Source organism: Rhinatrema bivittatum, chromosome 14, assembly GCF_901001135.1.
Source record: "Rhinatrema bivittatum chromosome 14, aRhiBiv1.1, whole genome shotgun sequence".
In the NCBI taxonomy this organism is placed as follows: domain Eukaryota; kingdom Metazoa; phylum Chordata; class Amphibia; order Gymnophiona; family Rhinatrematidae; genus Rhinatrema; species Rhinatrema bivittatum.
In genome coordinates this window covers 78,596,640-78,608,990 of record NC_042628.1, presented here as the reverse complement: position 1 = coordinate 78,608,990, position 12,351 = coordinate 78,596,640, and the positions used below count along the sequence as shown (strand labels likewise).

The following is a 12,351-nucleotide window of genomic DNA, read 5'->3' as shown; positions in this document are numbered from 1 at the left end:
CGGCCCCAGCACCCAAAGGCTCAACCCGCAGGGAACGAGGGCTGATATAGGTGAAGCTCCAGCGGCCTCTACCTTCAGCCTACTCCATCTGCTGACGGTGGGGACCCATAGGTCCCTACATACGGGTTGCATCAACCCCACCTTGGCTCAAGAGTCCTCCTCTGAAGCAACATTTGGAGGGCAGTTTTATATGCACAGTCCTACATACAAACATCCCAGTTACCATCAGTGAAGATTTAATGTGATTTGGAGGGATGGAAGGTAAAAGAAGAGCAGATTTTTATACTTTACTCTCTACCTGATTGCAGCTAGGTAGAGAGAGCATCAAGCTAGGTAGAAAGAACATGATACAAATCTACTTTTCTTTTACCTTTCATCACTCCAAGTCACATTAAACCATTGATGGTAACTGTTGTTCGTACGTATGACTGTGCATGTAAAACTGCCCCCCAAAACCCACCCCACCTCCCAAACCTCACTCTGAGTTCATAATGTTCCTCTTACAGTGGTAAGTGACCTCCACAGAGGCGCTCTCTCTCTCTCTCTGTGATGTGGTAACAGGAAAATTAACCTAACCACGCCCCTTTTTTTACTGCCAGCGCTATTTTTGTTATATTTATAGCAAAATGATGAATCTAGGTCTAAGAGTGAAAGCCATCTAGGAGAACTTTTTAAAGTATTACGACATTTATGTCTGAAAGATGAGAAAGACTTGGATTGCCACAGCAGATGACATGATATATTTTCCATGGCTCTGAATAATACTCACCAATGGACACTTCCTGGGTTCTCTCACTCAGATAAGATCAGAACCAATCTCACTCATCCCCACCGTCTTCAATTGGTGAAACAATAATGTTAGCCATGTTGTTGCCATTTTTTGTTTAATTTCAACTTTGTACCTCTTTGTGAAATTTTTATGCAAACTAAAGTATATAATCGCCTATTTGCTGATGATTTGCAGGTTTGCTATTCCTACAGAAATGCAGATGTGACATGAGTAACAAATTTAATCAATTGTTTTTCTCAAGTAACAGATTGTTTTGCAACTCATAAAATGAAGTGCCTAGCCCTTTGGATTGAAGGCCTGATCCAGCAGAAGTTTTAGATATTTCTTTATCAGGTAGGGATAAACTAACTAAACTATAAATTTGCCATGCTGTAAAGAATTTTGGAGCTAAAATAACTTTGGCTGACCAAAGGTCTGCTTACAGCATTTTAAAATGGATTTGTCAAATAACAGTATCTCTTATGGCAAGAAAAGACTACTGTAATTCACTTTTGATTGGTTTGCCTCAAAAATGTTGACAGGATTGCAAGTATTCCAAAAGAATGCAGCAGCAAGGATTATTACTGGATTGAAAGCCATCAATTCTGTCACACAAGTCATTTAAAGTCTTCACTGGTGCCTGCTTAAAGCTAGGATCATATTTAAGGTCCTTATTATGATGCTTAAAGGTCTTCATGGCTTGGAGTCATTGCATTTGCAGGAGATATTGGCAAGAATAGGCCAAATCACCAAATGTGGTCCTCGCAGCATAATCTAGAAAAAAGGGAAGTACATTTGAACCAGACTTCATAATGCTCCTAAGTTATGGAATAGTCTCCTGAATGAATTGTTAATGCAACAATGTTATCTAGCTTTTAGAAAAGGTAAAAAAAACCCTGGATTTTAAAGAAATGTTATAAGTGAAAAGTAGATTAGATAGGAGAGCATTAGCTGTAGTATGAAAATAATTTATTAATATTTTTATATTTTTTAATTTTATTGCATATTTATAATTAATTGTTGTATTATGTATTGTTCAGAAGTCACTGCTGTAAATTACCTTGTTTGTTTCTTTAAAGAGAAGTCAATTTAGAATAAATAAATAAAATAAATAAATAATAAATCCTTGGCAAAGAATAAACTAGGAGGTCATATCACTTGATAAGACATGTAAGACTGCAACCAAATTAATATTATCCCATCAAAGCCTATTTTGATTTAATATTATTGATTTAATAACAATATATGATTAACCCTATCAAAGGCTGCAGTCATGATAATACCATCTGGAACCTAATCAGCTTTCAACCAAATATCGTTCTTCAATGGAAGACATATGGCTTCCATACTGAAACTCATTCAGACGTCCCACGGTTTGGGAAGAAGTACATTTTGCCTTTTCTAAAAAAAAAGCTGAAAACTGATAAAATATAGTCTTCAAAAATGTCCAAAAATGGGATATTTGAGACTGGTCAATAATGGGTTTCAATTGCAGGGTCAAAACCAGGCTTTTTCAACATTGAACATAGGAACAGAAAAACATAGGTTTTGCCATCCTGGGTCAAACCAAAGGTCCATCGAGCCTAGTATCCTGTTTCCCAAAGTGGCCAATCCAAGTCATAAGTACCAGGCAAGTACCCAAACATGAAACAGATCCCATGCTACTAATGCCAGCTATATTTTGCCTTTTCAGTCATTTCAAAGAAGACTGCTGAATAATACAATTCAGTATTGAACTGCTCTCTAGTTTTCCCCCCTTGAGTAGAGGGAAGCAGATGTAATAATGAAGTGGTTGATTCATTTCTTTTAAATGCTTTTCTATAATAATATGCACAGTTACATTGTTAAAAGCCATAAGCTTACTACCCAGCTTAATAGCAAAAGACGTGAAGAATCTGTACTAGCCAGCCCTTGCAAATTCGCTTCTGGAAACTCTTTTTGAATGTCTAATATTATAGTCTATCATTTGCCATGTCATCTGCTGTGGGAATTCCAACTGTGTAATCCAAGTCTTTCTCATCCTTGATTCATAAATGTCTTAACACTTTAAAAAGTTCTCGCAGATGGTTTTCAGTCTTAGGCCTGGATTTATCAAAATGCACTAAATATTAGGGATGTGAATTGTTTTTGAACGATTAAAATTATCATCAGATAATTTTAAAATCGTCCAAAATCATTAGAGTGCACGATACAATACAAATGCCCACGATTTATCGTCAGGGGCATTTGTATTGTATCGTTAAATAGGGGGTGGGAAAACCAGCACACCAAAAAAACCCTAACACCCACCCCGAACCTTTAAAACAAACCCCCCCCAAAATGTTTTAAATGACCTGGGGTCCCGGCGCGATGATCCCGGAGCGATGTCCGTTCTCTGCCCACGGCTGCTGTGAAGAGAAATGGCACCGGTGGCCCTTTGCCCTTATCATGTGACAGGGCAAAGGTAGCGCCGGCGCCATTTTGATTCCTAGCTCCCGACGTCACGCGTCCAGGAGATCGCTCCCAGAACCCCGCTGGACCCCCAGGGACTTTTGGCCAGCTTGGGGGGCCTCCTGACCCCCACAAGACTTACCAAAAGTCCAGCGGGGGTCCGGGAACGACCTCCTAAACTCGAATCGTTTTGCCATACAGCAAAATGGTGCCGACCGTACGGCATGGTCGGCGCCATTTTGCTGTACGGCAAAACGATTCGAGTTTAGGAGGTCGTTCCCGGACCCCCGCTGGACTTTTGGTAAGTCTTGTGGGGGTCAGGAGGCCCCCCAAGCTGGCCAAAAGTCCCTGGGGGTCCAGTGGGGGTCTGGGAGTGATCTCCTACGCTCCTGACGTCGGGGGACAAAAAAACAAAATGGCGCCAGTGCTACCTTTGCCCTGCTGTCATATGACAGGGCAAAGGTAGCGCCGGCGCCATTTCTACAACGCACCGGAGGTCCGAGAGTAAAAGATCACACCGGGACCCTCCCTCTGGACCCCAGGTAATTTAAGGCATTTTGGGGGGGTTCGAGAGGGTGGGGGATTTATTTTAAAGGGTCGGGGTGGGTTTTAGGGATGTTTTAGTGTGCCGGTTTTCCCGCCCTCCCCCGATTTACACGATATTTTAAAAAACAAAACCGCGATGATAAGATTCCCTCCCCCGCCAGCCGAAATCGATCGATCACACGATTCACATCTCTACTAAATATTGCATGCAATAGGAAAAGGGGTATGATCTATGGTAATTGGCTGTTTATCGCAAAGTGTGCTATCTTAGCATAGGTATTACTGCAAATTGTAATAACTGTTTTGTACTTTGTGGTAAGTGCCAGAATTGTTATAATTCCTACTTACAACCACTGGGGGTAGGAGAGGGAGAGGGATAGGGAGAGGAGAGAGAGAGAGAGAGAGAGAGAGAGAGAGAGAGAGAGAGAGAGAGAGAGAGAGACTAACCATAATGGTTTCATACTAGGTAGGTATTTATATCTCTATTGGAGGCCCACCTAGTTACTCGAGGTGAGGTTTAGGGGTAGATTTTCAGACGAGCGCGAACAGCCTACTTTTGTTTGCGCTCCAGGCGCAAACAAAAGTACGCTGGATTTTAGTAGATACGCGCGGAGCCGCGCGTATCCACTAAAATCTGGATCGGCGCGCGCAAGGCTATCGATTTTTGTATAGCCTGCGCGCGCCGAGCCGCGCTACCTCCCCCCGTTCCCTCCAAGGCCGCTCCGAAATCGGAGCGGCCTTGGAGGGGACTTTCCTTTGCCCTCCCCTCACCCTCCCCTCCCTTCCCCCTACCTAACCCACCCCGCCCGGCCCTGTCTACACCCCCCCCTTACCTTTGTCGGGGGATTTACGCCTCCCGGAGGGAGACGTAAATCCCCGCGCGCCAGCGGGCCTGCTGCGCGCTGGGCCACGACCTGGGGGCGGGTACGGAGGGCGCGGCCACGCCCCCGGGCCGTAGCCACGCCCCGTACCCGCCCCCAAAACGCTGCGACACGCCCCCGGAACGCCGCGACGACCTGGGCCCGCCCCCCGACACGCCCCCGACACGCCCCCCTCCGAGAACCCCGGGACTTACGCGAGTCCCGGGGCTCTGCGCGCGCCGGGAGGCCTATGTAAAATAGGCTTCCCGGCGCGCAGGGCCCTGCTCGCCTAAATCCGCCCGGTTTTGGGCGGATTTAGGCGAGCAGGGCTTTGAAAATCTACCCCTTAGGTATTAGTGTAGGGGTTAGGGGCCACTTTGACATTCAGAGTGAGATGAACGAACAGAATAGTGCTCTCTTGTGAAGATTTGATGACCTTCGGAGCGAGGAAACTCAGCCAAAGATGAGATTTGTGCAATGTTCTCTCAATCTAGCTTGTTCTCTCTCTGGTACTTGCCTGGCCACTCATATGAGGGCCCTGATATCTAGACTGTCTCTCCAGCAGCTTAAAATATTAAAAACATCACAAAGCACAATAAAGCTATATTGCACGGCTTATCGCAAATGAAAATGGTGTAGTTAAAGAACATAAGAACATAAGAAAATGCCATACTGGGTCAGACCAAGGGTCCATCAAGCCCAGCATCCTGTTTCCAACAGTGGCCAATCCAGGCCATAAGAACCTGGCAAGTACCCAAAAACTAAGTCTATTCCATGTAACCATTGCTAATGGCAGTGGCTATTCTCTAAGTGAAGTTAATAGCAGGTAATGGACTTCTCCTCCAAGAACTTATCCAATCCTTTTTTAAAACACAGCTATACTAACTGCACGAACCACATTCTCTGGCAACAAATTCCAGAGTTTAACTGTGCGTTGAGTAAAAAAGAACTTTCTCCGATTAGTTTTAAATGTGCCCCATGCTAACTTCATGGAGAGCCCCCTAGTCTTTCTACTATCCGAAAGAGTAAATATCCGATTCACATCTACCCGTTCTAGACCTCTCATGATTTTAAACACCTCTATCATATCCCCCCTCAGTTGTCTCTTCTCCAAGCTGAAAAGTCCTAACCTCTTTACTCTTTCCTCATAGGGGAGTTGTTCCATTCCTCTTATCATTTTGGTAGCCCTTCTCTGTACCTTCTCCATCGCAATTATATCTTTTTTGAGATGCAGCGACCAGAATTGTACACAGTATTCAAGGTGCGGTCTCACCATGGAGTGATACAGAGGCATTATGACATTTTCCGTTTTATTCACCATTCCCTTTCTAATAATTCCCAACATTCTGTTTGCTTTTTTGACTGCCGCAGCATACTGAGTCGATTATTTCAATGTGTTATCCACTATGACACCTAGATCTCTTTCTTGGGTTGTAGCACCTAATATGGAACCCAACATTGTGTGATTATAGCATGGGTTATTTTTCCCTATATGCATCACCTTGCACTTATCCACATTAAATTTCATCTGCCATTTGGATGTCCAATTTTCCAGTCTCACAAGGTCTTCCTGCAATTTATCACAATCTGCTTGTGATTTAACTACTCTGAACAATTTTGTGTCATCTGCAAATTTGATTATCTCACTCGTCGTATTTCTTTCCAGATCATTTATAAATATACAAGCCGTTAAGCCCGTTAAAACGGGCTACATCCCTCTGTCTCTCACCTCCCCCTCATTCTCTCTCCCCTCACTCTTCACCACCCCCTCCCCCACCCACTCCTCTCCACCCTCCCTCTCCTCTCACTCAGTCCCTCCCTCCCTCTCTCCCCCCTCTCCCTCACTCCCTCCTCTCCTCACATCCCTCCCACTCAGTCCCCCCTCTCTCTCCCTCCCACTCACTCAGTCCCCCCTCTCCCTCCCACTCACTCAGTCCCCCTCTCCCTCCCTCCCTCCCACTCAGTCCTCCCTTCACCCGCCTCCATTTCCTTCCGACGCCGTACTCGCAACTCCTCGCAGCCCACACCCACCTCCATTTCCTCCCGGCGCCGTAAGCGCGACTTCCCGCAACCCTCACCCGGCTCCATTAACTCCTCCCGCTCCTGCCGGCAGATCTCGGGGGGGGGGGGTGTCACTCCCGCGCGCGGCGCGGCAGTGACCCCCCCCCCCGAGATCTGCCAGCAGATCTGGGGAGGAGAAGTAGCGGCACCGCGCCGCCGCGCGGCGCCGCTGCTTCTCCTCCCGCTCCTGCCGGCAGATCTCGGGGGGGGGGGGCGCGGGAGTGACACCCCCCCCCCCCCGAGATCTGCCGGCAGATCTGGGGAGGAGAAGTAGCGGCACCGCGCGGCGCGCGGCGCCGCTGCTTCTCCTCCCGCTCCTGCCGGCAGATCTCGGGGGGGGGGGGCGCGGGAGTGACACCCCCCCCCCCGAGATCTGCCGGCAGATCTGGGGAGGAGAAGTAGCGGCACCCGCGCGCGCGCGGCGCCGCTGCTTCTCCTCCCGCTCCTGCGGCCCCACCGCCATTTTTTTTTTCTGACCGACGTCCTTGCCCGCACATGCGCAGTAGAGCTGCGCTCTACTGCGCATGTGCGGGCCGTCGGTCACAGGCCATTTATAAGGTAGATTGAAAAGTAAGGGTCCCAATACAGATCCCTGAGGCACTCCACTGTCCACTCCCTTCCACTGAGAAAATTGCCCATTTAATCCTACTCTCTGTTTCCTGTCTTTTAGCCAGTTTGCAATCCACGAAAGGACATCGCCACCTATCCCATGACTTTTTACTTTTCCTAGAAGTCTCTCATGAGGAACTTTGTCAAATGCCTTCTGAAAATCCAAGTATACTATATCTTGGCCACAAATCCCGCCCCAAACTCCTCCCCTTTTTCTGATTTGCATCGCACCATGTGTTATGGTGCTATCACATGCATTAAAGGTGCTTAACGCATGCGAAAATGCCATATAGCACTTTGATAAATGACCCCCTTAGCTAGCTATGACTTGAACACATTTCTCTTCCCTTATTCATGGCCAGATTGTATGTTGCAATACTGGATCTACATTTTTGAAAATTTTCTGATTTTTAAGTTTTTGGCCATTGTCATTTTAGTTGTCTGTTTTGTCTTTTTAGCAATCCTGATTGATACCACAGTAAGTTTATTTTTGTAGATATGGAGATATCTTTAACGGGGCAACTTTTATTATTTATTTATTTTATTGTAGCACCCTTCCATCCTCTGAAACATTGGCATAAAAATTCCTATCTATCACTACGCTATAGGCCTTCCTCCCTCCCCCAGATCTTCAACTGTCAAAATCAACTTGATTGGTTGCAGGAACTTTTGACAGGTGGAGCTTTTGGGGAAAGAAGGGATGGCAGTAATCAGTCCAGGGGTATTTCTTGTTGTGTCCGTCGGTCTTAGACGGCTTCGCCTGACATGCCTCACCTCTATTTCAGCCTTCTCCACCAGCCTCGGGAGAACGGCGTCAGTAGCGTCTCCTTGCCGCACCTCCGGCTTCCCCGGAGCGGCATTGGCGCGGTGTCCCGCCATGTTGACCTGAGGTCTCCTAGGGCACGTGCGCGCGCATGCCTCACATCTTGTAGCAGTGTTGGCGTGAACCTCGGGGGCGTCCCCCTTGAGTGATGTCACTGATTCCTACTTCAAAAGGTTGCCCATTTGCTGACTCTCGACAAGTTAGCAACAGATTGGATTCATTCCGGTCTAAAGCTGCTCTGCCGCTTCTACTACTGCTGGAAGCTACCTTCACCCTCCAGGGTTCTAATAACCTGGGTACCCGCTCCTTGAGGGCCCTTTGCTTATTTCCAGGTGCCTATCCTAAATACAGGTACTCGCTCCTCAAGGGCCTCTGTGTCTATCCTGATGCCTGCTACCAATTCTTCAACCTGCTGGAACACTACCTATCAGCTACAGAAAGTGAGTATTACTTCCTCCAGTCTGTCCATCTACAGCTCCTCGCTATCCATCTGCATCGGTCCCCACACCACCATTGTGGAATGGGTCTCCTCTGCCGAGGATCACAGACTGTTGATACCTATTAGGGATGTGAATTGTTTTAGGACGATTAAAATTATCGTCCGATAATTTTAATATCGTCTTAAACCGTTATGGAACACAATACAATAGAGATTCTAACGATTTATCGTTATAAATCATTAGAATCGTGAGCCGGCACACTAAAACCCGCTAAAACCCACCCCCGACCCTTTAAATTAAATCCCCCACCCTCCCGAACCCCCCCCAAATAACTTAAACATTTCCTTGCCAAATCCTACCTCCTTCAATCCCCCACTCTCCCAAATGACTTAAATTACCTGGGGGTCCGGAACGGCAGCGGTCCGGAACGGGCTCCTGCTACTGAATTCTTGTTGTCTTCGGCCGGCGCCATTTTCCCAAAATGGCACCGGAAAAATGGCGGCGGCCATAGACCAACAGGATTCGACGGCAGGAGGTCCTTCCGGACCCCCGCTGGACTTTTGGCAAGTCTTGTGGGGGTCAGGAGGCCCCCCCCAAGCTGGCCAAAAGTTCCTGGAGGTCCAGCGGGGGTCAGGGAGCGATTTCCCGCCGCGAATCATTTTCCGTACGGAAAATGGCGCCGGCAGGAGATCGACTGCAGGAGGTCGTTCAGCGAGGCGCCGGAACCCTCGCTGAACGACCTCCTGCAGTCGATCTCCTGCCGGCGCCATTTTCCGTACGGAAAACGATTCGCGGCGGGAAAATCGCTCCCTGACCCCCGCTAGACCTCCAGGAACTTTTGGCCAGCTTGGGGGGGGGCCTCCTGACCCCCCCCAAGACTTGCCAAAAGTCCAGCGGGGGGCCGGAAGGATCTCCTGCCGTCGAATCCTGTTGGTCTATGGCCGCCGCCATTTTTCGGGCGCCATTTTGGAAATGGCGCCGGCCGAAGACAACAAGATTCAGAAGCAGGAGCCCGTTCCGGACCGCTGCCGTTCCGGACCGCCGCTGGACCACCAGGTAATTTAAGTCATTGGGGGGGGGTTCGGGAGGGTGGGGGATTTAATTTAAAGGGTCGGGGGTGGGTTTTAGCGGGTTTTAATGATTTTAACGATACATCACGATATTTTACCCCCCCAAACGGCAACAATACGATTCCCTCCCCCTCCCAGCCGAAATCGATCGTTAAGACGATCGAGGACACGATTCACATCTCTAATACCTATCCTCTCTCTACTGCTCATTGGGAACTCTATCTACTCAGCTACAAGGGAGTGTGTTATAACATCTGCCAGTCTGTCCCTCCTACAGTGCCTTACTGAATTTCTGCAACGGGGCCTTACACCACCATTGTGGGACGGGCCTCCTACGCCGAGGATCACAGACTGTTGCTATCTAATCCACTCTCTACTGCCACCTCTGGTGAACCATACAAGCTGTATAATAAAGATATATTCTCTGTGTTTGTGCATCTGAGTCTAGCCCGGAGCTACAGTTCCCTACGGGGCTCCTCCCTGTGGGAGATACCGTCACTGTTGACCCTGAGAATCCACCAAATACCTCGATATCATAACATTGCTGTTGCGGCTTTGGAAGATGAGATTGTGACCACAGGGTTGGTTGGGGGAGTGGGCTGAGGATAGGTTTTCTTCATCGGGCTAAAATATAGCTAGTTAAGTCACTACTGAGCAGCTTATTGAAAATTGAGTTGTTTGCAAACAGAAAGCTATAGAACATCTATACTGTATTACTGTATACTTTACTTACTTCTTGTGCAAACTGCAGGTGATCCATAAGCATTCATGTGAGCAGTTCCAAAACTGAGGAGTCCAAAGGGTGTGTTATCATGGTCTAGTTGGTGGAAACTGAATCCTGAGCCAGTGATGTATTCACCCCAGCTGTACTCAGTACCTTCGACCTGCTGCCATTTCACACTGGTAAAAGGCTTCTTATCATAGTTGACTTGGGCAGTTGCTGAGGACTTAGCTATTATAATAGCATGGTTTTCAAAATCCTGCTGTCCGTAGATGTAATAAGCTATGCAGTATGATGCAATGTCTGGGATAGTCATGAGGAATGGGTCATACAGAACTCCCTTTCCACTATCCCAGCCTGTGCTGAAGAATGTGACCTGAATGCCCACATTAGCGGAAATGAAAATGACTGTATGCTGACTAACTTGCAGCTTCAGGAACTGTCCAGCTTCCAAGTTCCTGCTCTCCTTGGTGTTCCCAGTCTGGTAGTCCACCCGTGTGGGCTGAGATGCAACAACATAGGCTATGTCTACATTTGTCTGATAGGACAGAGAGGGAACAATGAAACTGGTTCCCCATTTTGCGACTGGCTGGAGTTGCTCAAACACATGGTTACATTTGGTGTTTATCCAGGTACAGGAGTGCCCTGTGAGGACGGCTACCGGCTTTTTGTGCTACAATTCTGGTGCCTGTCAGGTCATCTTTGCTTTGGAGCTGGACAGCCTCTAAAGCTTGCAGCGGGATGGTAAGTTTGCTCCCTGCATTGTAGTTCTGCTCCTGGTACCTAACAGACCCTTTCAAGTAGATGTCAACTGTGTTTGCTTCCTGGTATGCTGCAATGGCAAATTCTTTGGAGAATTGTTGAGGTTCCCCATTGGGGGTTACAAGGTAGTATTCAGTGCCAAGCTCTGGCACAGGATACACTATGCTTGTGTCAGTACTAAGCTGTTTACTGTTGCTGGATACAACTGTTATGTCCTTGTCAGCCTGAATGATAACAGTATTGAAGGACTTGGTGCATCCAATTATTTCTGTTGTTGGGGGAATCTGGATGGTCATGGTTTGACGCTCATTGACTGTAAATGCTTTCTTAAAGTTAGACTTATTTATAGAGACGGTAACAGAAGTGTCAGAGTGGTAGCCAGTGATTATGACCTGAAATCTGGTTACTTGGTGATTTACCAGGTAGTTCTCTATGAAGACTGTGATGAACTCCTTTCCCTGGGGACCTGCTAAGCAGGGACCTATAGAAGAGAAGCAGAAAAGCTGTTTAGCATTATTTACAGAGTTGTATGCATGAATAAATAACAACATAAAAAATAGGTATAAAATATCCTTGGATTAGATCTTTATGGACCTAAATGACCTTATACACTTCCATCAGGGACTTCTCAAGCAAATAATCTCTCTCCTCACTCCTTAACATCTGTTTTCATTGGGAATCATAATAATCAGCCTCTGTCCTTTCTCCTTGTTATATGACTCTCATCCAATAGTCAACATGAATAACCTGACTCCTCACTGCTTTCATTCCCCTTTATTCATTATGATACAGCCTTCATTGAAGATTCATAGTGCATGTCCTCTCTACTCCTTTCTGTCCAGCTTCTTGAGCGAGCTTGTCTTTCTCCTTCCCAGGACTTTTTTTCCTGGCTGTACGTGATAGTACCATGTACGGACACCTTTTCTGACCCTTGATCCCATGCCCCGCACATGGCAGTGCAAATCCCTGTGGGTGGGACTCAGTAGCATAGGCAGGAGGCTGCCACACGTGCAGCTTCTGGTAAAGGGACTGAATCTCATTCTCTCTATTCCCAGCTCCTGAAAAACAAAAATGTCCCCACGGCTCTGCATTACTGCTCGAGGAGAAAAGGCAGCTCCCATCCCAGCAACTCTTCCCACCGGCCCCTGCCCCTGCACTCAAGAAAGCTCTGCAGAGGACGAGGAAACCCGGCACATCCCAACTCCCAGACAGCAGCTGAGCTCTGAGGAAAGGGAGAGGGAATTCTGCCATCGGGTAGGG

The 12,351-nt window shown here is 47.4% G+C and overlaps 1 protein-coding gene across 1 annotated transcript in view; it reads right to left on the bottom strand.

The window, feature by feature from the left end:
* LOC115076231 (IgGFc-binding protein-like) overlaps window positions 1–10,771 on the bottom strand; it is a 116,725-nt gene extending 105,954 nt beyond the window's left edge. Inside the window, exon 1 of the mRNA XM_029577452.1 lies at window positions 10,342–10,771. Within this exon, the coding sequence (XP_029433312.1) occupies window positions 10,342–10,645 (304 nt within the window). The 5' untranslated portion in view covers window positions 10,646–10,771. The remainder of the gene's footprint in view (window positions 1–10,341) is intronic.
* Between the last annotated feature and the right edge of the window lie 1,580 nt (window positions 10,772–12,351).